This window comes from Hemitrygon akajei, unplaced genomic scaffold (assembly GCF_048418815.1).
Source record: "Hemitrygon akajei unplaced genomic scaffold, sHemAka1.3 Scf000075, whole genome shotgun sequence".
Taxonomy (NCBI): Eukaryota; Metazoa; Chordata; class Chondrichthyes; order Myliobatiformes; family Dasyatidae; genus Hemitrygon; species Hemitrygon akajei.
Genome location: NW_027331961.1, coordinates 2,875,369 through 2,902,228, shown reverse-complemented (window position 1 = coordinate 2,902,228; position 26,860 = coordinate 2,875,369). Strand labels below are relative to the sequence as shown.

At 44.8% G+C, this 26,860-nt stretch overlaps 1 protein-coding gene across 1 annotated transcript in view; it reads right to left on the bottom strand.

Moving 5' to 3' along the window:
* LOC140722359 (NACHT, LRR and PYD domains-containing protein 3-like) overlaps positions 1–26,860 on the bottom strand; it is a 219,846-nt gene that overhangs the window by 32,243 nt on the left and 160,743 nt on the right. Inside the window, exons 2-6 of the mRNA XM_073037122.1 lie at positions 14,740–14,907; positions 13,246–13,342; positions 10,336–10,502; positions 4,885–5,056; positions 4,714–4,779 (exon numbers count right to left, since the gene is read on the bottom strand). Of these exons, the coding sequence (XP_072893223.1) occupies positions 4,714–4,779; positions 4,885–5,056; positions 10,336–10,502; positions 13,246–13,255 (415 nt within the window). The 5' untranslated portion in view covers positions 13,256–13,342; positions 14,740–14,907. The remainder of the gene's footprint in view (positions 1–4,713; positions 4,780–4,884; positions 5,057–10,335; positions 10,503–13,245; positions 13,343–14,739; positions 14,908–26,860) is intronic.

The window sequence follows — 26,860 nt, the reverse complement described above, 5'->3', positions numbered from 1 at the left end:
TCTACTGCCCTCCCCAGTGTCCTAACATTTACCTTGTATGTTCTACCTTGGTTTGACCTTCCGAAGTGCAATACCTCACACTTGTCCGCATTAAACTCCATCTGCCATTTTTCAGCCCATTCCTCCAACTGGTCCAAATCCCTCTGCAAGCTTTGAAAACCTTCCTCACTGTCCACTACACCTCCAATCTTTGTTTCATCAGCAAATTTGCTGATCCAATTTGCCACATTCTCATCCAGATCATTGAGATAGATGATAAATAACAATGGACCCAGCACAGATCCCCGTGGCACACCACTAGTCACAGGCCTCCACTCAGAGTAGCAATCCTCCACTACCACTCTCTGGCTTCTTCCATTGAGCCAATGTCTAATCCAATTTACTACCTCTCCATGTATATCTAGCGACTGAATCTTCCTATCTAACCTCCCATGCAGGACCTTGTCAAAGGCCTTACTGAAGTCCATGTATACAACATCCACTGCCTTTCCTTCATCCACTTTCCTGGTAACTTCCTCGATAAACTCTAATAGATTGGTTAAACATGATCTACCACACACAAAGCCATACTGACTTTTTCTAATAAGTCCCTGTCTATCCAAATACCTGGAGATCCTATCTCTTACTATTCCTTCCAATAATTTACCTACTACCGATGTCAAACATACCAGCCTATAATTTCACGGCTTACTTTTTGAGCCTTTTTTAAACAACGGAACTACATGAGCTATCCTCCAATCCTCTGGCACCCGATCCGTGGATATCGACATAATATTTATGCCAGGGCCACTGCAATTTCAACATTAGTCTCCTTCAAGGTCCGAGGGAATACCCTATCAGGTCCTGGGGATTTATCTACTCTGATTTACCTCAAGACAGCAAGCACCTCCACCTCTTTAATTTGTATAAGTTCCATGACCTCCCGACTTGTTTGCCTTGTTTCCATAGACTCCATTCCAGTTTCCATAGTAAATACAGATGCAAAATACCCATTTAATATCTCTCCCATTTCTTTTGATTCCATACATAACCGACCACTCTGATCTTCAAGAGGACCAATTTTATCCCTTACTATCATTTTGCTCTTAACATACCTGTAGAAGCTCTTAAAATTATCGTTCACCCTGACTGCCAAAGCAACCTCATGTCCTCTTTTAGCCCTCCTGATTTCTTTCTTAAGTATTTTCTTACTCTTTTTATACTCCTCAAGCATCTTATTTCCTCCCTGTTGCCTATACATGTTATACAACTCTCTTCTTCTTTGTCAGAGTTCCAATATCCCTCGATAGCCAAGGCTCCTTATTCTTATTCATTTTGCCTTCAACCCTGACAGGAACATACAAACTCTGCACTCTCAAAATTTCTCCTTTGAAGGTCTCCCACTTCCCAATCACATCCTTGCCAGAGAACAACCTGTCCCAATCTACGATTTTTAGATCCCTTCTCATTTCTTCAAATTTGGCCCTTTTCAGGTTTAGAACGTCAACCCGAGGATCAGATCTATCTTTATCCATGATCAAGTTGAAACTAATGACGTTATGATCACTGGAACGAAAGTGTTCCCCTACACACACTTCCGTCACCTGCCCTAACTCCTTTCCTAATAGGAGATCTAATATTGCATCCTCCCTAGTTGGTACATCTATATATTGATTTAGAAAACTGTCCTGAACACATTTTACAAACTCTAACCCATCTAGACGTTTAACAGTATGGGAGTCCCAATCAATGTGTGGAAAATTAAAATCCTCTACAATCACAAATTTCTGTCTCCTGCAGTTGTCTGTTATCTCTTTGCAGATTTGCTCCTCCAATTCTTGCTGACTATTGGGTAGTCCATCATACAACTCTATTAATGTGGTCATACCTTCCTGTTTCTCAGCTCCACCCGTATGGCCTCAGTAGACAAGCCATCTAATCTGTTCTGCCGAAGCACTGCTGTAATATTTTCCCACACTAGCAAAGCCACCACCCACCCTTCATCCCTCTGTCTCTATCACGTCTGAAACATTGGAACCCTGGAACATTGAGCTGCCAGTCCTGCCCCTCCTGTAGCCAAGTTTCAGTAATGGCTATGATGTCATAATTCCATGTGTCAATCCAGGCCCTCAGCTCGTCTGCCTTTCTCACAATTCTCCACGCTTTTAAATATACAAACCTCAGAAGATTATTACCAGCACACACAACCTTGCTATTTGTGACTTTGCATGAACTACCAACATCATTTATTTTTACCCCCGTTCCACTATCTGCTCTGGCACTCTGGTTCCCATCGAGTTTAAACCCTCCCCAATAAAACTAGCAAACCTCCCTGCAAGTATATTGGTGCCCTTGTAGTTCAGGTGTAACCCGTCTCTCTTGTACAGGCCCCACCTGCCCCTGAAGAGGTCCCGATGATCTAGAAATCGGAAACCCTGCCCCCTACACCAGTTTCTCAGCCACGTGTTCATCTGCCAGAGCATCGCACTCTTACCCTCACTGGCACGTGGCACAGGCAGCAATCCGGAGATTACTACCCTCGAGGTCCTGTTTTTCAAGCTCTCTGTACTCACTCTTCAGGACATCCTGACTCTTTCTACCTATGTCATTGGTACTGATGTGTACCACGACATCTGGCTGATCACCCTCCCACCTCAGAATGCTGTGCAGGCGATCAGAGACATCCCTGACCATGGCACCCGGGAGGCAACAAACCATCCGGGAGTCTCTGTCACAACCACAGTATCTCCTGTCTGAACCCCTGACTATGGAGTCCCCTATCACGACCGCTCTCCTCTTCCTCCTCCCTCCGTTCTGCACTGCAGAACCAGACTCAGTGCCAGAGATCCGGCTGCCGCAGCTTGTCCCAGGTAAGCCATCCTCCCCCCCCCAACAGTATCCAAATTGGTATACCTATTTTGGAGGGGAATGGCCACAGAAGAACCCTGCATTAACTGCCCTTTCCCCTTCGCTCGCCTGATGGTAACCCAATTACCTGTGCCCTGTTCCTTAGGTGTAACTACCTCCCGGAAGCTACTATCTATAAACTGCTCAGTCTCCCGAATGATCCGGAGGTCATCCAGCTCCTGCTCCAGTTCCCTAATGCGGTCTGTTATGAGCTGTAGCTGGATGCACTTCTTGCAGGTATCGTTGTCAGGGACACCAGAGGTCTCCCTGAGTTCCCACATCCTGCAAGAGGAGCATTCCAACATCCTGCCTGGCATATTCTCTAGTCTGAACAAAAAAAAAGAAAAACAGAAAAACAAATGGTTGAGAACGGTTGGGATGGGCTCGTAAATGCTAACGATTTTCTATAGGGGCACAATTTTGTGCATCCTGACTGGCTGCATCACTGCCTGGTATGGGAACTGTATTTCTCTCAATCGCAGGACTCTGCAGAGAGTGGTGCGGACAGCCCAGTGCATCTGTAGATGTGAACTTCCTACTACTCAGGTCACTTCAGAGATAGGGGGTAAAAAGTGCCCGAAGGATCATTCTGGACCCAAGTGTCACCAAGCACAAACTGTTCCAGCTGCTACCATCCGGGAAATGGTACCGCAGCGTAAAAGCCAGGACCAACAGGCTCCGGGACAGCTTCTTCTACCAGGCCATCAGACTGATTAATTCACGCTGATACAATTCTATTTCCACAATTGTATACATAAATACAGACTCACTGCACGCACTTTACTGTAATCGTGCTGCTGGCGCAGAAAAACAATTTTCACGACGTGTCCATGATATTAACCCTGATCCTGAAAATTTTTATCTGGCTGTTGTCTCATTTTTTTTAGATCTGTTATTCATCATCCTCATACTGTCCTCGTTCATATCAATCCAAGTACGCTCCAGTGCACATGGGGTTTTCCAGAAATTGCTATTTAAGTTCTTATTTTTTTGCATATCTTCCAGATCTGTTTCAGACCAGGGTATTTTACCAAAATTATATGTCAATATGGGCACAGTGAGTGTTTATTACCTAGAGGGTAAATAGAGGGTCACGGGGTAGTGTGGGGTTGGTACTCTTTTTAAAGGAATACATGGGTCGGCACAACATCCAGGGCGGAAGAGCCTGTACTGTGCTGTAGTATTCTAGTGTCTAGAGTCTAGTGACTAGGGTCATGTCGGAGTCAACTATGTTATAGATGCTCCTAGTTATAAATGAATGTGCAGGAAATGCAAGGAAATGGTCAATAATATAAGAAAGGATACCAAAGTATATATTTTTTTTCATTCCCAGATATATAAAGAGTAAAAGAACGGAGAGGGTCGATATCGGACCACTAGAAACTGCTGTTGTAGTTGCAGTAACGGGTGAAAAGGAAATGCCAGACAAACTCTGTGCAAGTCACTAGCAGAATTCCAAAAGGTAAAGAACATCAGCAAACAGAATTGCGTGTAGTGCTATTACAAAGGAAAAGGGGCTTGGAAGATGAAAGGTCTGAAGATAGAAAAGTCACCTGGACTGGGTCATACAGTGTATCAGGAGCCTGCCTGGGGTGTGTTGGGATTCCCAGAGCGTTAGGACCTGGAGTGAAGGCTTCAGCAGAACCAACAGCTGGATTAATAGAAAAATATATTGTAGAATATTCAGGCTGCAAAGAGAGATTCGTTGAATTGTTGCTTGACTCCAGAGATCAGCGAATGATTAATGGCGAATTTTGATTCCCAGGTTTTGCCAAGTCACAGACTAACACTTGAGATGTGGTTTGAACTGTGCATTTGATCACTCACCTATCAGCTGAGTGGGTAATTCAGATAAACCTTGGCCGATGTTCATGTATTCCTGTGGATCAGGACCTGTTTAAATATTAAAAAATCCATGGAAACAGAGCTAAAATAATTAAAATAACTAAAATGTTTATCTCAATGTGCCTTTGTGTTCAGTGCGTGGTTTTAACATACCATGTTCCTGTATTTCCCTCAGTATTCTGTCCAACTTCGGTAACTCAGTCCTCCACATCAGAAAGGATTCCCACATCGCCCTCCGGGCTCGGGAGCCTTTGCCATTCACCAAACTGAGGAAGAGTCTGGAACTCTCTGTCCGGTTTCCCTTCTCTGTCAGTTCAGTGACTTTCTACAAAAGGAAACAATGGACTTATTGTGGAGCAGACACACAGACATGGAGAATGTGCAGGAAAGTATCTGTTCATGGCCCCGGTAGCTTCAGAACAGATGCAGTCACTGGGCTGTTGCCTCATCCTCTCTGAGTTCAGTCATTAACAGAGAAACAGTAACTGAAGGAAATTCTAAATCAATAGTGTGTAAGAATAAGGATTTCCTGACACCCTGCAGTAGATGCAATGTGATTAATTTCCTTGATCTGTCAATGTACAGCATTACATCAACAAGATGTGACAACAAGAACGGGAGAGAGGGGAGAGAGAGCAAAAACAAATGGATGGCGGGCATCACTGAATCGTGGCTGACAAAAGTTTATAGTTGGGTGCTTAAATCCAAGGATAAATATTGAATCGAAAGGATACACAACTAGGTGACAGTGTTGGGTCGAAACTGCTGTCATTAAAAATGAAAAGTCCTGAGAAAGAGGTGATGTCGGATTAGACGATGAGGATGTTAAGAAACTGCTTAGGTAAAATGACCCTGATGGAAATTATATACAGGCGTGTTAACAGTAGGCAGGATGTGGGCTACAAATTACAACGGGGGAGAGGAGAGGCATGGAAAAAGATCAATGCTAAAATTGTCACGGGGAATTTCAATATGTAGGTAGCTTTGGAAAATCAGGTCGGTGCTGAATCCCAAGTGAGGGAATTTATAGAATGCCTATGAGATGGCTTTTGAGAGAAGCCTATGGTTGAGCCCACTATAGGAAAGGCGGATCTGGAGTCTGTGTTGTGTATTGCACCAGATTTGATTAGGGAGCTTCAGCTAAATAAACTCTTAAGAGGCAGTGATCATAAAATAGCGGAACTCAGCCAGCAGGTTGAAAGGGAGAAAGTAAAGTTAGAGGTATCAGTGCTACAGTAGAATAAAGGAATTTCCTCGACATGAGAGAGGAGCTGGGCAATAATAAATTTGAAAATGACACTAACAGGGGCAATGGCAGAGCAGGAATGGCTGAATTTTCTCGGAGGACAAACAATCACAATGATGAAGAATTATTCTAAAGGGAGGATGATCAACCGTGGCTGACGAGGTAGTCAAAGCAGCACAAAAGCAAAGGAGAGGGCACAGAAAATTACAAAATATAGTAGAAAGCTGGAGGACTGGGATGTTTCTACAAACCAACAGAAGGCAATTAAAAAGCCGTAAATAGAGAAGATATGAAATAGGGAGGCAGGCTAGAGAATGATGTAAAATAGCTTACCAAAACGTCCATCTGATATATGAAGATTGAAAGAGAGGAGAGTGGATATTGGGCTGCTTGAAAATGACAGTGGAGAGGTACTGTCAGGGGACAAGGAAATGCCGGAAGATATTGGTCGGCATTTTGCGTCAGTCCTCACTGTAAAAACACTAGAACGTGCCAGATATTTGAGAATGTCAGGTGGCAGAAGTGAGTGTATTTGCAATTATTGCGGAGAAAGCGCTTGGGAAGCTGAAAGTTCTGAAGATAGATGAGTCCAGATCAACTGCACGCGATTGCTTCTGAAGGAGGAGGCTGAAGAGATTGTGGAGACATTAGTAATGATCACTCAAGTATCACTAGATTTTGGAATGGTTCCGGAGGACTGATCATTTTAAACTATAGGCCAGTTAGTCTGATCAGCGTTTGGGAAGATGTCAGCAGTCGATAACTGAGGATAAGGTTTCGGGGTATTTGGACGCACATGATAAGAAAAAGGCCAACATCCATGGGAGGGAATCTTGCCTGACAGAACTGTTGGAATTTTTTGAGAGAACAGCATGCTGGGTCGACAACGGAGAGTCAGTGCAAGTTGTTTACTTGGACTTCCCGAGAACCTTTGACCAGGTGTCCCACATAGACCGATGAAAAAGTGGACACATCAGTGGCAATTGGAATGTAGTATAGTGAGGTACGTGGCCATATACTTTAGCAGAAATAATGAAGACGTAGAATATTTTTGAATCTGGGAGAAAATTCAGTAATCGGAGTTGTAAAGAGTCTCTGGAGACCTGGTGCAGGATTTCGTGCAGGTTGAGTCGGTGTTCGGAAAGGAAAATACAAATGCCAGCATTCATTTCGAGAGGATCAGAATAGAAGAACAAGCACTGGCCAGACTGCACTCGCATATTGTGATTCCCTGATCAGAGAAAATATTTGATGGCATTGTGAAAAATCCAGAGAGGAATCAAAACTAACAGAACCTGTGATATTAAACCAGTTTTTGATGGGAATGGATCCTGGATGCACCTGTACTGGCTGGAGTGTGGAAGGATGAGGGGGAATCTAATTGTAACCTGTGGAATATCGAAAGGCTTTGAGAGGACGTGGAGATGATGTTTCTAAGTGGGGGAGTCTAGAACCAGACGGAACAGCCTCAGATTAGAGGGACGTCCATTTAGAACAGAAATGAGGAGATTATTTAGCTGAGGAGCAGTGAATCTGTAGAATTCATTGGCACTGACAGCTGCGGAGACCAGGTCATTGTGTATATTTAAAACAGAGGCTGGTATCTTCTTGACTAGTCCGGTCAGCAAAGTTGAGAGGGATAGTAAATCACCCATGATGTAATGGCGGAGCAGAATCGATGGGCCTAATGGCCAATTGTGCTCTGATGCCTTATGGTCTTATGATGTGTAAAGACAAAAGAAGATTAAAAAATGTCAGTGCGGCTATCTTATAATGGAGATGGTTACTGCCTGGCACTCATACCGTAAAATGCTGATCACTTCCTGAATGCAGGCATGGGCTTCCAGATTAACTGAGGAATTATGAATTAAACATTGAATAGTCTTCAAGCAACATACACCTATGATGGAATTAAGGTAACTGAATATGGATGGACTTAGGACATTGCTCTGAGAAATAAGAGAGGCAGCGTTTAAGGGTAAGCACAACATTGTGGGCCGAAGGGTCTGTACTGTGCTGTACTATTCTATGTTCTATGTTCTCTGTCCTGGATTTGAATGATTGATCTTCTGGAACAGATATCAGTAGGGAATAATGGACAACAATTATGAAATAAATCAGCATAATTCCCTAATGGCCCACTGCACTGTAAAATAATCCCTCAGTTTCACTGCTACCAGGTCTGAGGAGTTACAGTTGTGAAAGAAATTTAACCAGTAAAGCAGACGACTCCAGATGATGAATTTATAGATCAGCATCATATTTACAGATTACCTCTTGCCTTTGGATAATGCCTGTGTGATTCGTTACAGACAGCGCCAATGAATCCCAACGAGAACAGAGTTACTCACGGGTGTAGCACACTTGATTTTCTAATACCACTCATGGCTGAATAGGTCAGATCTAGGACAAGACAATCACTGTTTGTGAGCTCCAAGGAGAGTGACCTGAAATGGTGTGTCCCTGTCTCTCATTAGTCAGATATTCAGCAAGTTAGCAGGTTTTTTTTGTTTGCCCCTTCCCTTTCAGGAAATTCTATTGATCTTCTTCCCTTTCAGGACAACCTGTTGATTTTTTTGGGATCATGAGATATCAGCTAGTCACCAGATTTATTTTATGTTTTGTGCTTTCTTCTGCCCTTTTAGATCAAACTATTGATTTTTGTGGTCATAAGATATCAGCTTTGTGCGTGATCTTTCACATCCAATCAATCTCAGAGTTTTTCGAGGAAGTTACCAGGAAAGTTGATGAAGGCAAGGTTGTGGATATTGTCTACATGGACTTCAGCACGGTATTTGACAAGGTCCCGTATAGGAGGTTGGTCTGGAAGATTCAGTTGCTTAGCATTCAAGATAAAGTAGTAAACTGGATTAGACACTAACTTTTTGGAAAGAATCCGGAGTGTCACTATAGACTGTTGCATTTCTGATTGGCGCCTGTATCTCGTGCAGTGTCAGGGGGATCGGTGCTGTGCCTGTTGTTGTTTGTCATCTATATCAATGATCTGGATGAAATTACGGTTAAGAGCATCAGCAAATTTGCTGATGACTCCAACATTGGGAAGGAGCAGTTGACAAAGAGGTAGATTACATGAGCTTGCAGTGACGTCTGGACCAACCGGAGAATGGGTTTAAAAGGGGCCGATGCAATTTAATGCAGACAGGTGCAAGACGTTGCACTTTGGATGGACCAATCAGGGTAGATCTTACTGAGAGACCGGTAGAACAAAGTGATCTGGGAATACAGGTACATAAGCCATTGAAAGTGGCAGCAAATGTTGATAGGCTCTGAAAGTAAGTTTCTTAGCGCATTATCCTTGGTAATTGAAAATATCGTGTACGATATGATGTTGTATAAGACGTTGGAGAGGCCTAATTTGGATATTATGTGCAGTTCTGCACACCTGCCTGCAGGACAGATGGAAATGTTTGAAAGAATACAGAAAAAAAAAACATTACAAGGATGTTACCTGGACTGGAAGACCTAAGTTATAAGAAAAGAGTGAACTGATTAGGACTTTATTCATTGGAACATGAAAGACTGAGCGGAGATTTGTTAGAAGTGTGCACAATTACATTGGGATATAGATAGGATAAATGCAAGCAGGCATTTTGTACTGAGGTAAAGAGGTACTCCAACAAGAGGTTATCACCAAAGGGTGAAAGGTGAAAAGTTCAAAGGGTACAAAAGTGAAACCGGTTTACTCAGAGGGTGGTGAGAATGCGAAACTAGCTAGCAGGGCAATTAGTGCAAGTGGTTAAAAGAATTCTGAATAGATGCTTGCGTAATGAGCGTATAGAGCGCCATGGCCCGGTGCAGTTCAATGGGAATAAGTAGATTCTGTAGTCTGGCATGGAATAGATGGGCCAAAAGGCCTGTTTCTGCACTGTACTTTGCTGTGACTATGACAAGTCAGCCACACATTGTTTGGGAACACACGGAACCAAGACAAGCTGTGGTTAGCTGGTTTCCCTGCCTCAGGTACCGCAGTGAAGCCGGTTGGCCCAATTGACAGTTTAATACTCATCCTGGATTAATGAGATGAGGTGAAACTACCCGACGGTTCAGCCAAGATTTGAAATTAGTTTCAGACCGAATGCCTTTTGGAAGTCCAGATATGCAGCCGCTGCTCTTACTTCACACTGATAAATACAGCAGGTGATACAAGAAAAGGTGATGCTAAACCTGCAGTTCCCAGTGCTCCCCACCTTAAAAACTGAAACCAGATCTGCGGGAGACGAGTCAGAGATCAAAGTCTCCATTCCCAAGCCGATCTCCTAAAACGTGCAGGAGATTAATGTTGATCACTATTCCCCCTGATACCAGCAGATCAGTGACAATACACGAACTGCACTCACCTCATTTTCTTCTCTACTGAAATGTCCCTCCTTTGTCAACATCCAACCCAGTCTCTCAACCTTTTCTTCAATTGCTTGTTTGAGTCTGTCCCTGTAGAACTTTGTCAGTTGGTACAGTCGATATTCCTCCCCCTGCGCCAGGAGGTCAGAGATTGTAAACTCTGGCTCTGTGAATATAAAAAGGAAAATGTAGGCTTGAACTCAGATATCCCACGTCTCCACCGCTCTCACCCAACTCAACAAAAAACCGTGTCTTGAACCTGCCTACAGATACAAAATTGGATTAATTCTCCATCTCCAACACCATCACACTGAGCACGGAGTCCCCCTACGGCTGTGTGCACAGACCACTGCTGTTCACTCTGCTGACCCACGACTGTGCTGCAACACACAGCAAGAACGACGAGTCAGCTTACAGAGAGGAGGTGCAGCGGCTAACGGACTGGTGCAGAGCCAGCAGCCTGTCTCTGAATGTGAGCAAAACAAATTTCTTGGTGTTCATCTAGCGGAGAATCTCACCTGGTCCCTCAACACCAGCTCCATAGCAAAGAAAGCCCAGCAGCGTCTCCACTTTCTGCGAAGGCTGAGAAAAGTCCATCTCCCACCCCCCATCCTCATCACATTCTAAGGTGGTTGTATTGAGAGCATCCTGAGCAGCTGCACCACTGCCTGGTTCGGAAATTGCACCATCTCAGATCGCAAGGCCCTGCAGCGTATAGTGAGGTCAGCTGAGAAGACTATCGGGGTCTCTCTTCCCGCCATTACGGACATTTACACCACACGCTGCATCCGTAAAGCCAGCAGCATTATAAAGGATCCATGCACCCCTCATACAATCTCTTCTCCCTCCTGCCATCTGGGAAAATGCACCGAAGCATTCGGGGTCTCACGGCCAGACTATGTAACAGTTTCTTCCCCCAAGCTATCAGACTCCTCAATACCCAGAGCCTGGCCTGACACCTTACTGCCCTATTGTCACGTATATTATTTATTGTAATGTCTGCACTGTTTTGTGCACTTTATGCAGTCCTAGATAGGTGTGTAGTTTAGTGTAGTTGTTGTGTGTTTTCTTTTTTTCCTCTGTGTTGTGACCAGATTTGGAATGGAACTGTGCTGGTTAATGTGACCCGTACATCCTGTCAGGTGACCATCCCGATAAGCCGGTGACCGGACACATTTACTCCCAGTAAAATAGCACGGTAAGCACAGTAATACTAATCACAGCAATGTCTTCCACAAGGTAAAATCTCCCTCGGTCACTAACTGTCCAGTAGTCTGTGTCACACAAAGACCAGCAACGAGATTACACATGGTCCAGTCTGCTGGATCACACAGTCTCCAGTTGCTTTGTCACACGAGGGGCTGGAGACTGGAGAAGGGCACTGGAGTTGCTTTCTCCAGTCCCCTTGGTCACAGACTGACCATTCTCTTGAGACGCACGTCGTCCGGTCCCCTGGGTCGCAGGCTGACCATTCCCTTGAGATCTATGCTGACCTCTCCTCTGGTTCGCTTCTTATCCCCCACCTGCTGATCATCATGTAACAACTATGCATGTCATTGGCGAAGTCTTGGTTATAGAGCTCTGTGTGTAGTTGCAGTTGCTAATCTATAGGATGGAGGTGATGAAGCTGGAAAGTGTGAAGTGAAGAATGAACACTACGGTACTGGGCTAGGGTGTTGTTTTTTGTGTTATATGGTTGGGCTGGGACAGCTTGCCCTGGAGCTCAGGAGCTTAAAGGGAAACCTTACACACACACACACACACACATACAGTAATCAGGGGTGCAGATAGGATAGATGGTCACAGTCTTTTTGCCCGGGTAAGGGAGTCTGAGACTGGAGGGCAGAGATTTAAAAGGGACCAAAGGGGCATTTTTCACGTGGTGGCTGATGGGTATAAATTACATGCATCCAGAGGAGGCCGCAAACACAAATAAAATAACAAAATTGAGAGCATGTGGGCAGGAAAAAGGGGAGCTACGAGGGAAATTTGGGAAAACTGCAGGAAAATGGGACATTTAGATCAGCATGAATTATGTGGGCCGAAGGACCCGTTTCCAGGCTGGAGCATTGTTTTTATTCCAGCTGGAATCTCAGATTTGAGCACAATCACATTGTCTAGAGGTGACAGAGACATTTGGTCATTGGTTATGCCGGGTTTCCCAGCCAAGATCCTGGGAATTTAAATTCATGTGGAAGATCATATCAAGAGGGAAATATTTAGAAACTCAGGTTCATCATTTCTCCACAGCCCAGAAATTCACTGGGGTATTAAAACTCCGAAGCAGATCACAAATGTATCTACAATGAGCTGCCTCCTGATCCTCAGCCATTCCCAGCACCGGCAATGATCTCCGCTCCGCTACAGAAAACAGATTTCGGTGACACCCCTCCTCCTTTGCGTAGCAGGCAAGAAAAACCAGGGGGGAGTTGGTAGCTTTCCTTCCAAAACCTGAAATTCTGTGTTATCATAGAATCTCGGAAATCCCGGAGATGCTCCTATCATCTGCTTCTGAATTTTATAAATGAAAGTTGAAGATGTCTTACACATCAGGGCCTGTCTGGAGGTGAAATGGACCCTGACCCTGAACATTCACATAAACCACAAGATCGCTGTCACATTCCTGTCTGTGTTTCACTCACGACCACCTGATTCAGGAGCCCCTGCTCCTTTCACTCATCCGAAGCTTTGTATGATGAGCGGAGTGATTCGACCATTACTGGTGTCAGGTCCCTGCGCTGGAACTGTTGGATTGATGAATTACTCAAGGCCGCTTTACCAGTGGGATAAATGACACTGCTTGATGAAACTTTTCTATGCCCTGTTAACACCTGTGTCAGTTTTTTTTCATCTGAACTATTGTGTACAAACGCGATAAAAGTTTAATTCAAAGATCCCTGTGATCATACCTTTGTCCATTCTGATTCTGACTGGCGATTGTTGATTGTCGTCGTCTTGTTTACACTTTGGTCGCGCTGCAGGACTGCTCCACCTGCTGGTGAGGCTCTAAATTTCACAACAAGCAGACAGTGAGTCAGAGAGTACGACTACTTTGCAAATATGACAGTATTTCCATCCCCTGTAGCATTTGGCATGGAGACCAAACATTCCCTGTTAGTAACCACTGCCACACCATATCTGTCCACTGATACCTGGGGCATCTACTGACAGAGTCACAGAGCAATAAAATCCAAATTCAGAGCGTTCAGCCCAACGAGACAATGCCAACCACAGTGCCCACTGTGATGGTCACAATTTCCTGTGATGGGGCCATCTCCCTTCTGGCCTCTTCACTCCATCTACACACCCCAACTGCTTTTTGAATTATGCAACTGCACCTGCCTCATCCACTTCCTCTGGCTGTTTCCTCCACATGATCCCCAACATCTGCATGAATCCGCTGCTGATCAGATTGGGTTTGCAATCTCTTTACCAGCCCCTGTCCATTTAGATCCCCTAGATGCTACGATCATCTTCACTGTGAACAGCAACTACTAACGTTGTGCATTCTGCGAACTTACAAGTTAAGTAATCCTTGTGCAACCGCATCCAAATCATTGCAATAAAATAACGAATATCAAAGGTCCCAACTTGTAGCCACACGGCACACCGCTAATTACTCGCCTCCATTGTGAGGAGAAATCTTCAACCAGCACCCTTTGCTTGCTACCTTGAAGCTAATTTTGAATACATCCAATTTGCTCTCTCCGGACAGCATGGGACCTGATCACCGAGACCAAGCTGCCACGTGACACTTTGTCAAAGGCTTTGCTGAAGTCCAATGTGCAACGTCCATAAGAACATAACTTTGAATTTCCACCTCTGCTTAATGTCACGTTCACAGGTTCTGACAATGTAATTAGCAGAAAAGTACTTGATGACGCCAAGGTATGTCAGTGTAAATTATGGGTTGCCATGTGCTAGTGAGGACTGAATAAAATGCAGAGTTGGGATATTTTGCTTTATAAATGGTCTGTTCTCAGCAGAAGCCTACGCGACGATATATTCGAGGGTAAGTATATCACTGCAGATTGCAATAGCCAATGGGATCAAGGGCATGTTGCTGCAGTTCATGGTAATTCCACATTTCTACAATCACTACAACACGACACACTTGGGGCTTCTTATAAAGGGAGGAAATTGTCAACACATTTTAAGATGATTATAACATAACAAGGAAACATCAGAAATAACTAAAAGCTACTTCAGATGATGCAGGACCTTCAAATGAGCAAACACTCAGAGAATGTGAGTGACTGTAAAGAGCTGGGCTTCTGAAAGCACATTACCAGACCTGGAGTGATTGCAACTTGGTCTGACCGAGGCATTCCACCTATTTCACACCTTCCTTTGTAAAGATATGTAATGTTTACAGGGCCAGTGTTCGAGTGAATGAGACTCACCAAACTTTCTCCTGACTGAATCAATGAAAACTCTGAGTCAGAGGGTTCTCTTCAGTTGGTACTCTCAGTCCTCGGGCTGGTTCACTTGTCGCTGTTCCCTCGTTCTCAGTCGTGGCTTCTTTCCAGCTGCGGGCTTTTCTTCCAATAAATCTCTCACCGCAGGTCTAACTTTAACCAGAGAGATAATGAAGCACGTTAACAATACAAAGGAGAAAAAATATTTCTGCTCAATTTTTTCAAAAGCGAATCTCACTGAAATTTAAACGCTGAAGACAAATAAAAAGATTTCATGGAACAAATCTGTAATTGTCCCTCACACGTCACAAATCCTGATACGGGATATGAAGGACTCATCATTCAGTCATGATAAGATATCAGAGCAGAATGAAGTGATTCAGTCCATCGAGTCTCCTCCATCATTCAAACATGGTTGATTTTTTTTCCCGCCCCAATGCCATATTCCTGTGTCCTCTTATAAAGTGCTGGAAACTCGGTACATCAGATTGCATCTGTGGAAAAAGACACTTTGGAAGACCCAGTATCAGAACTGGGATTATCCAGGATGATGCATGATATGCTGAATGCTTAATTGCGCAATTTGGCCCACATCATATCCTTGCACATACATATAATGGGGCAGGTACTACACACAGTGTTCTGAAAAGATAGTAAAAGTGATTATCGGGGCACTAATAGTGATCTTTCGAGAAAAGAAAATGAAAAGCTCTTGAATTTATAGTAAATGGACCGTCTAGTTATTCGCTGCTCAATATTAGTTCTATATTGTTAAGCACCTGAGCATCATTGCCTCACAGTACGCTCCCACGGACAAGGCGAAATTATTATTAATTTTTCTTGCGTTATTCATTACTATTTCCTGGATACCAGAGAGGCTCCCGGTGAAACTGTTTTGTCCACTCTATTGACTTTTAACATCTCCTCTATAACAGGAAGCACGATAATGTACCATATTCAATCGTGATTAATATGCATAGAATGTAACGTGGTTCAGTCTCCAATGTTCCCTCTAATTACTATTTTTGCAGCTACATGGATCAACCATTGCTCTGAGCCGGAAATTTTCACACGGACTGAGAAAAGCACAACATCATAGATGTGTCCTCTTTTGTAAAATGCAACTATGAATATTTTAGGATGAAGACAGACAAGAGAAAAAAAAATTCTTTTGATTTTAATTACTAATTAAAGGACAGGATAAAAATGCAGTACAACAAAGAAAAACGTTCAGGTTTCATAAACGTTTATCCGGCAGTGTTTAATTCCATCTGCGCTGCAACAAAGGCTCCGTTCGTGGGAGCATTTTGGTTCCGCAGACTAAAGGCTAACAATTACACCAGTGCCCAGGAAGAGCAGTGTGAGTTGCATTAATGATTATCGTCCATAGCAATAACAGTTACTGTGATGAAATGAAGTGAGAGGTTTGCGATGGCTAGAATTAGCTCTTCTCTCAGCAAGGACCTGGGCCCACTGTAATTTACCTGTATCCACAATAGGTCACAATGCAATCTCATCCACTCCTCACACGGCTTTGGATTACCTTGACAATATGAATACTTACATCAGAATGCTGTTTCTCAACCAGAGCTCAGTGTGTAATGCAATTATTCCTACAGTTCTGATCAAAAGGCTCGAACCACTGGCCTTTCTACCTCCCTCTGCAACCGGGTCCTCAATTTCCTCAACAGAAAACCACAATCTGTGCGGTTTGGATGTAATGCCTGCACATCACCATCGATACTGGTGCGCCTCAAGGATATGTGATTTGCCCACTGCCCTACTCTCTCTGCACCCATGGCTGTGCGGTTTGGCACTGCTCAGATGCCAGTGACAAATTTGCTAATGACACCACTATTGTTGGCAGATTTTCAGATGGTGAGGAGAAGGCAAACAGGAGCGAGATATATCACCTGGATGAGTGGTGTTGCAGCAACAAACTTGCACTCAATATCGGTAAGACCAATGTTCTAATTGTGGACTTCTGAATGGGTAAAATGAGGTCACACACACACAACAATCATCATTGTTTGGTCAGCAGTGGAAAGAGTGAGCAACTTCATGTCCCTGTGTGTCAGCATCTCTGAGGATCTATCCAGGGCCCAGCATATCGATGCAGTTACAAAGAATGCACGGCAGCCGTTATATTTCATTAGGAGTTTGATGGGATTTGGGATGTGACCAAAGACTAGCGGATTTCTGCAGTTGTACCGTAAAAATTGTTCTAACTGTCTGCACGCTGCTTCATATGGTGGGGTGGGGGAAGTGATGAAGCTACTGCACAGGATCGAAATACTCTGAGGAAAGTTGTCAATTCAGTCAGCTCCATCATGGGCAGTAGCCTTCGTAGCATCCAGGACATCGTCATGGAGCGATGCCTCAAAATGGCGGCATCAGTCATTAGGGATCTGCTTCACCAAGGAGATGCCCTCTTCTCATTGGTATCACTAGGAAGGTGGTACAGGAGATTGAAGGCACACACTCAACTAGTTAGGAACCACTTTCTACCCTCTGCCATCCCATTTCTGAATTGACATGGAACCCATGAACCTACTTCACTGAATTCATTTTTGCAATAATTGTTTAACTTTTAGTAACAGATATTTACTGTAATGCAGTTTTTTCTCTACTATTATATATTGCATTGTACTGCTGCCACAAAGCCAACAACATTCACTACGTATGCCTGTGATATGACACATCCTCCTGATGACTCTTTGGGGATTAATTCCGATTGAGTCCATCGGGCTGAAGATCCACTTCCCGTGTTCTTCTCTGTTCCCCAATAACAAACTGTGCAGCTGGACGGCCAAAGATCACATCCTCATCCCTGGGACAATAACAGCCATCGTGAGCCAGTAATGCCACTGCTCCACTTGTCAGCGATGGGAAAACATCTTTATCATTTCACTTTCCAGAGAGCCGGACTCTGGGCATTGCCGATTTGGGGCTGCGTTCACAGGGATATCCGAGGCTTTTTGAAACAGACTCGTTCCCACTGCCCTGAGAGGACACTTGCAGTGTGGATGGTCCTGCAGCAGCCCTGGGGTCATCAGATCCTGGACTCAGACAATGGGCAACAGCACAGCTACACAAAGTCTCTACACCCCCCTCCCCCCATTTCCTAACTTTTATGGTTCGTTTCTCCCCAGAGCAGTGAAGGTATGATGTGCAATAATGTTGTTGGTCAGTTATCAGACTGGAACAACGTGACACTTACTGCTCTGGGAGAGAGAACAGTTAATTTACTGAATTAAAAATATATAGTTCAGTACAATGTAGCAAGACATTTGGCAGAGTCCCACCTGGGAGATTAGTCAAGAAGGTTTGGCATTCAGAATGAGGTGGTAAATTGGTTTGGACATTGGTTTTGCGGGAGAAGCCAGTAAGTGGTGGAAGATGGTTTGACTCTCTGACTGGAGACCAGTGACTCGTGGGGTGCAGTGGGGGTCGGTGCTAGGTTCATTGTTGCTTATCATCTCGGTCAACGTTCTGGATAACTTAATTACTGCAATAGTTGTTTTTTTGTTCAACAGGAGGTTATTTGCCGTGGTCCGTACTTATTAACTTAGTTTACAGTAACTCTGTAGTCAGAGCTTTTCTTGTGCACAGACCAGGCAGAAATTGGCCACTCAGCCCATCGAGCCTGCTGCCCCACACAGTGAAATCATGGTGTTCGCTCTGCAATGCCGCCTGTCGCTTTCTGTAACTGGTCACCCCACCCCCAATGTTTGTTATGTACCGAGACCTTGAACAGAATCAACGTCTTTTCTTTTAAAGGACGTTGAGGAAATCAGCTCGAAACACCAACAATAAACACAGTCACGAGAAAAACGACATGCAATCATCTGAAGTCACAAGTTTTAGAAACAGAAGCCATGTTGACTAAACATCTTTTTGCACACTTGCTTTGGAATCGTAACCCCTGATTCAGGAACTGTTTTTAACCTTGACATGAATTGTGGAGAATCTCAACTGCGCAGACAGGATAATGCAAGAACACAAATACCACGACCGCCAGAAGAGACAAAATAAAGCGAATAACTTCTTCCAATACACACAAAATGCCGGAAGAGCTCAGCAGGCCAGGCAGCATCTGGGAAAGGAGTCTTGCCGAAGGGTTTCGGCCCAAAACGTCATCTGTTCACTCTTTTCCTAGATGCTGTCGGGCCTGCTGAGTTTCTCCAACATTTTGTGTGTGTTGCTCCAGCATCTGCAAATGTTCTCTTGTTTGCAAGTAACTTCTTGATCACTGATCCAAAACACGGGTAATGTGTCAACTGGAAGTAAAGATCAGAAATAAAGAGCAGAAGCTGAATTCACCTTAATTCACTAAGAACATTTAGTCTCCCTGTGGGTATATTTTCAAGTCGTTTTCTTCTAGTTTTACACCAGACCATCAGACGAGAGTCATTTAGTAACTATGGGGGAGGGGCTGATGTTGCTGCTCTGTGAGACTCACAGTGCAATTTTCTGTGTGCAAGCTGCTGCCTGTCTGCAGGGCAAATTCTGACACGCAGGCATTCCTCGGAGCAGGGAGCGGCTTCTCTGCTGAAAACAAACAAACTGTGGCAACCCAATTACTAGCACACTCGAACCGGCTGACAATTAGCCAGAGCCAGAGACAAAGGTAGATAGCCTCAAGGAGTTTCAGTTACGTGCCTCTCGAAGTATCGAGTGGGGAAGACAGGCTTTAAAGCAAGACTGTGTTTTTGAAATAAACTTTTTCTGTGGCTGCAGTTTATCGACTCCGTGTCGTAATTTCAGCGCTGCGTGTAGCACCCCGCTACAATACTACTTCAACATTTCGCGCTCACCTTCAACTGTGAAGAAAGCCAATTTAACACTGAATTTAAATATTTCTGTAACAGGAAAAAACATTAAAACACCAATGATATAGAAAAGAAAGTTCACCAGTGTCTGCAATCTGAATGTCTACTTATTACAATTGCTATTAGACATTGAGAGTTTCCAGTAGTTTATTTTACTTCAAACACCCAATATCTGTAGTTTTAATATATATATATATTTGCTACTTAATTAAATGAATTGATCTGTGGCATAGTCCATGGCGATGTTTCGAATGCCAATATCTTACAGTAGTTCTGTATTCTCAATAGTTTTTCCTGTGTATGTGAGTGAGTGTGTGTCAGGGAGGGCGAAGAGGGAGAGAGACTCTTTCACTGCCCTGTGGGGACAGTTCGCATATCACTGCAGAAAGGTTTTTCTACAGCATCTCAGTAGAAACCAACTGGAGAATGTTTGTAGTTGAAGGTAATTGTTTATTTTAATTCATTTGGTCAATAATTAATTTGTCAATTTGAAGATTTCAGAGTTCCCTTCTCCCACTGACTTCCCTCCCGAGCCCGACAAAAGCCAAACCCCATTGTAAATGCTCCCTGGTTCTGAAGAATCAGAGACAACACTTATTGTGATGTTGAAACCGGACAGAATTCAGTGAGGTGCCGGGTGAGCGGTGTGCTCACCATACACAGAGATGTCAGTCTGAGCCGCTACACCCGAGGTTATTCGGTTATATAGTGTCTGTCGCTCATTACAAAACACTCGCTTTCCTTCCCGCGCTGTCCTCCCACTTGCCCCCTCCCCGCTGCGCTCTTCTCCCACCCCCCGTCCACTTTTCCTCCCACCCTCTCCTTCCCCACCTACCCCAAGCTCTCTCCATCCCCCTCCCGTGCTCTACTCATCCCATGCTCAACTCTCCTTCCTCTTTCCCCACACCCTTCCCCGCTCTCTCATGCCTTCATCCCTCTCCATCTCTCCTTCTTTTTCCTGCCCAGCTATCGCCTGTCTATCCCCGTCTAATAATGTAGACTGTCATCTGCATGGGAGAATGTTCAAACATCAGAGGTGCAGAGGGAATCAGGTGTACTCGGGTCTGACTCCTGGAAGGTTAATTTATAGGTTGAGTCTGTGATAAAGAAGGCAAGTGCAATGTTGTCATTTATTTTAAGGGGAATAGAATATAAAAGCAAGGAGAAAATTCTGAGTCTTTATGAGACATTAATCAGGCCATATTTCAAGTGTCATCAACAGTTTTGGACACAATATCTCAGAAAGCATGTGTTGTCGTTGTTGAGTGACCGCAGGAGGTTCATGAGGATGATTCCAGCAATGAAGGGGTTCACATATGAGGAGCATGTGGCAGCTTTGGGTCGGTACTCACTGGAATTTAGAAAAATGCTGGGGAATCTCATTGACACCTACTGACTATTAAAAGGACTGGCTGGGGTGAATGTGGAAAGGATGGGTCCTGTGGTGAAGGCATCCAAATCTGGAGGTTGCAGCCTTAAAATTGAGGGGCGACAGTTTAGAAAAGATTAAAGAAGGATTTGTTTTAGCCAGAGAGTAGTGAATCTGTCACAGACTGTAGTGGAGGACAATCCGTGGGTGTATTTAAGGCAAAAGTTGATTGTCTCCTGATCATTCAGAACATCAAAGGATATGGCAAGAAGGTAGATGTATAGGGTTGAGTGGGATCGGGGATCAGCCATCATGGAATATCGGAGCTGAATTGATAGGCTGAATTCTGCTCCTGTGTCTCATGGTCCGGTGACTGTCACAAACTGATTTTTTAAGGAATCATGAAAAGAATATTTTAGAAACAAATATAGACAATGTGAGTCTGAAGGAAGAAATGATAAAATTCCAGAAACTCACAGCAAGCAGAGCATCAACTGTAATTGGTAACGTTGTGGTTTCAAAATCATCGGTAGTGTTCTTTATATCAGCTTTCACATTCATTGACCCTCCCTGCAGCAGAAATAGTTAAGCAGACTAATAATGTGAATGTTTTCAAACCCAAATGAGAGGGAAACTTCAAACCAGTTGGATATGGTTTTAGCAGAATGGCCTAAAGTTCTGCTTTAAGAAGAACTGCCTGTGGTTCTGTGGAATGTGCAGGGCCAAACAGTTGCTTCCACCAGACCCTGAGCTTGGAATCTCCCAGAAAAACAACCCGCACCTTTTCCCAGTACTGTTTCAACCTTATTTATTTCTCTTCTATAGATAGATGACCAAAACTGCAGTCAATACTCCAAATTCAAACTCAGCAATGTCTTATTCCTTTTATTCCACCGCACTCCTTAGTGCGCTATCATTTACTGTGTAAGACCTACATAGTGCAACACTTTGCACTTACCTGCATCTGCAATTTGCAGCTGTGCCAGAGCCCACTGTAACCTATGATAACTTGCCTCTCTGCCAACTACACCCCTGATCTTGCTGTCACATGCAAATGTGCTTATCAAGTTAAACACATTATCATAGATGACAAACAGCAATGGCCCAACTACCATTTCTGTGGCTCTCCACCGGTCATAAACCCCCAATCAGGGAGACAATCATCTACTATCATTGTCAGCCTTCGCCCAAAGCTCCACTGTCTATGCCAATTTACTTCCTTACGTTGAACGTGGAGCAAATAAATTTTCTTTACCAAAATCCCTCTCTGTCCCTTTCTCTCTAATCATATTCCCTCCCGCTGTCTCCCCATTGTGTCCCATCATCTACCCCTCGTCTACCTACTCCACTGACTCACCTTCATCTTAGTTGCTCCCTGTCCACCTCATAGACCTGTTATGAGTGATGAATAGACCTGATGGACAATGGGGTACAGAGTTAGATAGATAGATAGATAGATACTTTATTCATCCCCATGGGGAAATTCAACTTTTTTTCCAATGTCCCATACACTTATAGTAGCAAAACTAATTACATACAATACTTAACTCAGTAAAAAATATGATATGCATCTAAATCACTATCTCAAAAAGCATTAATAATAGCTTTAAAAAAAGTTCTTAAGTCCTGGCGGTTGAATTGTAAAGCCTAATGGCATTGGGGAGTATTGACCTCTTCATCCTGTCTGAGGAGCATTGCATCGATAGTAACCTGTCGCTGAAACTGCATCTCTGTCTCTGGATGGTGTTCAGGGTTTTCCATAATTGACCGTAGCCTACTCAGCGCCCTTCGCTCAGCTACCGATGTTAAACTCTCCATTCCTTTGCCCACGACAGAGCCCGCCTTCCTTACCAGCTTATTAAGATGTGAGGCGTCCCTCTTCTTAATGCTTCCTCCCCAACACGCCACCACAAAGAAGAGGGCGCTCTCCACAACTGACCTATAGAACATCTTCAGCATCTCACTGCAGACATTGAATGACGCCAACCTTCTAAGGAAGTACAGTCGACTCTGTGCCTTCCTGCACAAGGCATCTGTGTTGGCAGTCCAGTCTATCTTCTCGTCTAACTGTACTCCCAGATACTTGTAGGTCTTAACCTGCTCCACACATTCTCCATTAATGATCACTGGCTCCATATGAGGCCTAGATCTCCTAAAGTCCACCACCATCTCCTTGGTCTTGGTGATATTGAGACGCAGGTAGTTTGAGTTGCACCATATCACAAAGTCCTGTATCAGTTTCCTATACTCCTCCTCCTGTCCATTCCTGACGCACCCCACTATGGCCGTGTCATCAGCGAACATCTGCACATGGCAGGACTCCGAGTTATATTGGAAGTCTGATGTGTACAGGGTGAACAGGACCGGAGAGAGTACTACAGTCTCCCAACCGCACATACTGAGGTCTATCTGTCAAGTAGTCCACTATCCAATCCACCATGTGAGACCATTCCCCTCCTGAGAAACACAAACTATTACTGTTGCTATGCTGACCATGAGAAAGAGAGATGGAAAAACAAGCAAGAACATTGGCGACAGATAAGAGAGAGGGGGAAATTGCTGATTAACCATATTGTGACTCCTTTTTGAGTTATTTACTGTTTCACTGCAAGGACAATAGTTTGCTCATAAACATTCCTCAGTGGATTGAAGGAGTGGCCTTATTTGATGGACACAGTCATTCAGGAGTGATGGATAGCTGAGTCCCCGTTAGTAGGGATAAAAAGACAGGTCTGGAGAGACACCCTCCAGACACACCAGTGGACACTGATTTGAGTGTTGGAACCCACAAGAAAGGTGGGGGCTTCGAAGACCGAACCAGGAGGTCGGTCATTAAGGCAATCAGTGTTAACGCAGGGCCGGTGGGGACTTGTGTGTGTGTCCACTCATGTCAGAGTGACGAGTCCACCACAGAAGAACGGTGTAGCTGAAGGACGGAGAGGTCATAACTGAATGACCACCCCGATACGGCGGATTGAGAAAGCAAAGGAAGGTTTGCTTGACTGTAGCTGTTACATCTCACTCTCTCTCTCTCTCTCCAACCATTACAATACAACTATAAGTACATCAGCACTCATGAACTGAACTGAACTTTATACTTTTCTATGACAATTTATTTACCCCTAGACATCAATAGAGCTTGTTTATTATTGATTATTATTATTATTCCTACACTTTTAGGTTATTACTGCTAACTGGTTTTATATGTATATTTGCATTATTGATATGGTTTTGCTTATTTTTATTAATAAACACCTTTAGTATAGTACCACCAGACTCCAACAAATTCTTCTTTCTCTGCTGGTTAGACACCCAGTTACGGGGTACGTAACAGACCCTCGCCCTGACTTTTTCCCCTCTCCCTGCTCAACCTCTCTCTCTCTCTCCACCTCATTCTGCCCCTCACCTTTACCCTTACATCAACAATATTTTAAGGGTTATTGGCAATTCTGGGAAAGATGCACTTTTCATACACTGTGTCGTGTCTTTGTATTAAGGAATGTCACAGTTGGGAATGGCGTGGATCTTTTTTTTAAAGTATCGTGAAAAAAAGTTTAAAAACAACTGCAGATAATGAGAGTTTGAAGTAAAAAAAATTAAATTCTGCAAACTCACAGCAAACAGGACAGCTACTGTAACTGGTAATGTAGCTGGTTCAAGCCCATCGGTAGTGTCGTTTATGACATGTTACAGGTTCCTTGCAAACTATTAACAGTTTAGCACATTTGCATATGCAGAACTGGTTAAACAGAACACTGAAGTGACTTTGTTTATGTGATCGAGAGTGAAATGTCAAACCAGTTTGAATTGGTTTCAGCAGAAAGGCTGCTCCCTGTTCAGAGGAATATGCAGGCAGCTGTTTAAACACAAACCCTGAGCTCCGAGTCTCACACAAAAGCAACCTGCACCTTCCAAATCAATCAATGATATTGCCTCTTCCCTCGTCCTTTCCAGTTCCACTGAAGGGTCTCGGCCCGAAACGTTCCCGTTGTATTCAGTTCCATACATACTGCCCGGACCTGCTGAGTTACTCCAGCATTTTGTCTTTCCCTGGTTACGAAATATCCGTGACAGGGAACGTGTGGGGAACGTGTGGGCAGTTTAAACACATCCAGGCTGTTGAGTATTCTTGGGGAATTAAGGTGTGAATTATTCAAGTCTGATATTAATTTCGGATCTTTACTCAATCAAACTTCTGTCTGTGATCAAGCAGTCATGGTTAGAGAGTCATATCGAAACAGAACACAGTACAGGTGCATTGTCTGAGCCATTTAAACCACCTGTTCCCACCCACCTGCACAGTAGCCATATTCCCCCATCTGTGGCGACCCACTTCCTAGCACACTCGAACCGGCTCACAAATAGCCAGCGCGCCGGCACAAAGGCCAGTCCCAAAAGGGCGCCAACTCTGCTTCACCAACAAAGGGAAAAGCCTGCGCGGGACAGTGAGTACGTGCCCCCTACAGCATCCGCGCCTGGGGAGGGTGGGATCAGGGAGGCTTTAAAGCGAGGCTGTGAAGTTCAAATAAAATCTTCTTCTTTAACTGCAGTTTACCGACTCAGTGTCGTTATTTTAGCGCTACGTGTAGCACACCGCTACAATTGGTGACCCCGACGGTCCAAACGATATTTGGACCGGAGATGGACGATGCCTCCTCTGTTCACGCGGTTTCGTTGAAACTGCCAAGCTTCTGGACGCTGCGACCTCACCTATGGTTCCAGCAAGCTGAATCCCAATTCCACGTTCGGCAGATAACCTCAGAGGACACACGTTACTACTACGTGGTGAGCTCCCTCGACCAGGAGACAGCCGCCCAGGTTGAGGAGTTCATACAGTCGCCCCCGGAGGATGGCAAATACACGGACTTCAAAGCCCTACTCATAAGGACTTTCGGACTCTCACGGCGCGAGCGGGCTGCCCGCTTACTGCACCTGGATGGCTTGGGAGACAGACCTCCATCGGCTTTAATGAATGAGATGGCCGGCGGACACACACCCTGCCTTATGTTTGAGCAGGCATTCCTGGAGCAGCTGCCCGAGGACATACGCCTGTTGCTGTCCGACGCGGATTTCAGCGACCCCCGGAAGGTGGCAGCCCGGGCGGACTTGCTGTGGAACGCCAAGAAGGTGAGTGGGGCGTCCGTCACACAGATCACCAGGCCACGCTTCCAGCAGCAGACCAGACCAGGCCCGGCCGCAGAGCCCGCTAACCCCAGTGGCAGGGGTGAGGAGCCCAACAAATGGTGCTTCTACCACCAGCGGTGGGGCGCAGAAGTCCGCCGCTGTAACCTGCCCTGCAAGTTCCCGGGAAATGCCAGGGCCAGCCGCCGCTGATGGCTATGGCGGCTGGCCATCGGGATAGCCTCCTGTATGTGTGGGACAAGAGGTCGGGACGCCGTTTTTCGGTCAACACCGGTGCCGAGATCAGCGTCTTACCTCCGACGAGTTACGACACCCGCAGTAGGGCACCGGGTCCCCCCCGAGGGCCGTGAACGGCAGCACAGTACGGACCTACGGCACCCGTACGGTGCAGCAACAGTTTGGCTCCAGCCGGTTCACGTGGGACTTCACACTGGCCGCCGTAGCCCAACCGCTTCTGGGTGCGGATTTTTTGCGGGCTCACAGCCTGCTGGTCGACCTGCCGAGGCAGAGACTGGTCCACGCCGAGACCTTTCAGACGTTCTCCCTGGGTGCAGCCCAGTTGCCAGCCCCTCACTTCGACTCCATCACGCTGTCCGACAATGACTTCACCAGAGTCCTGACGGATTTCCCATCGGTTCTGAAATCGTGCTCGCATGTACCACTTCTGTTGGCAGCTCGTTCCACATTCTCTCAACCCTCTGATTGAAGACTTATCCACTCATGTCCCACTAAAACTTTTCATCTTTCACCCATGATGCATGAT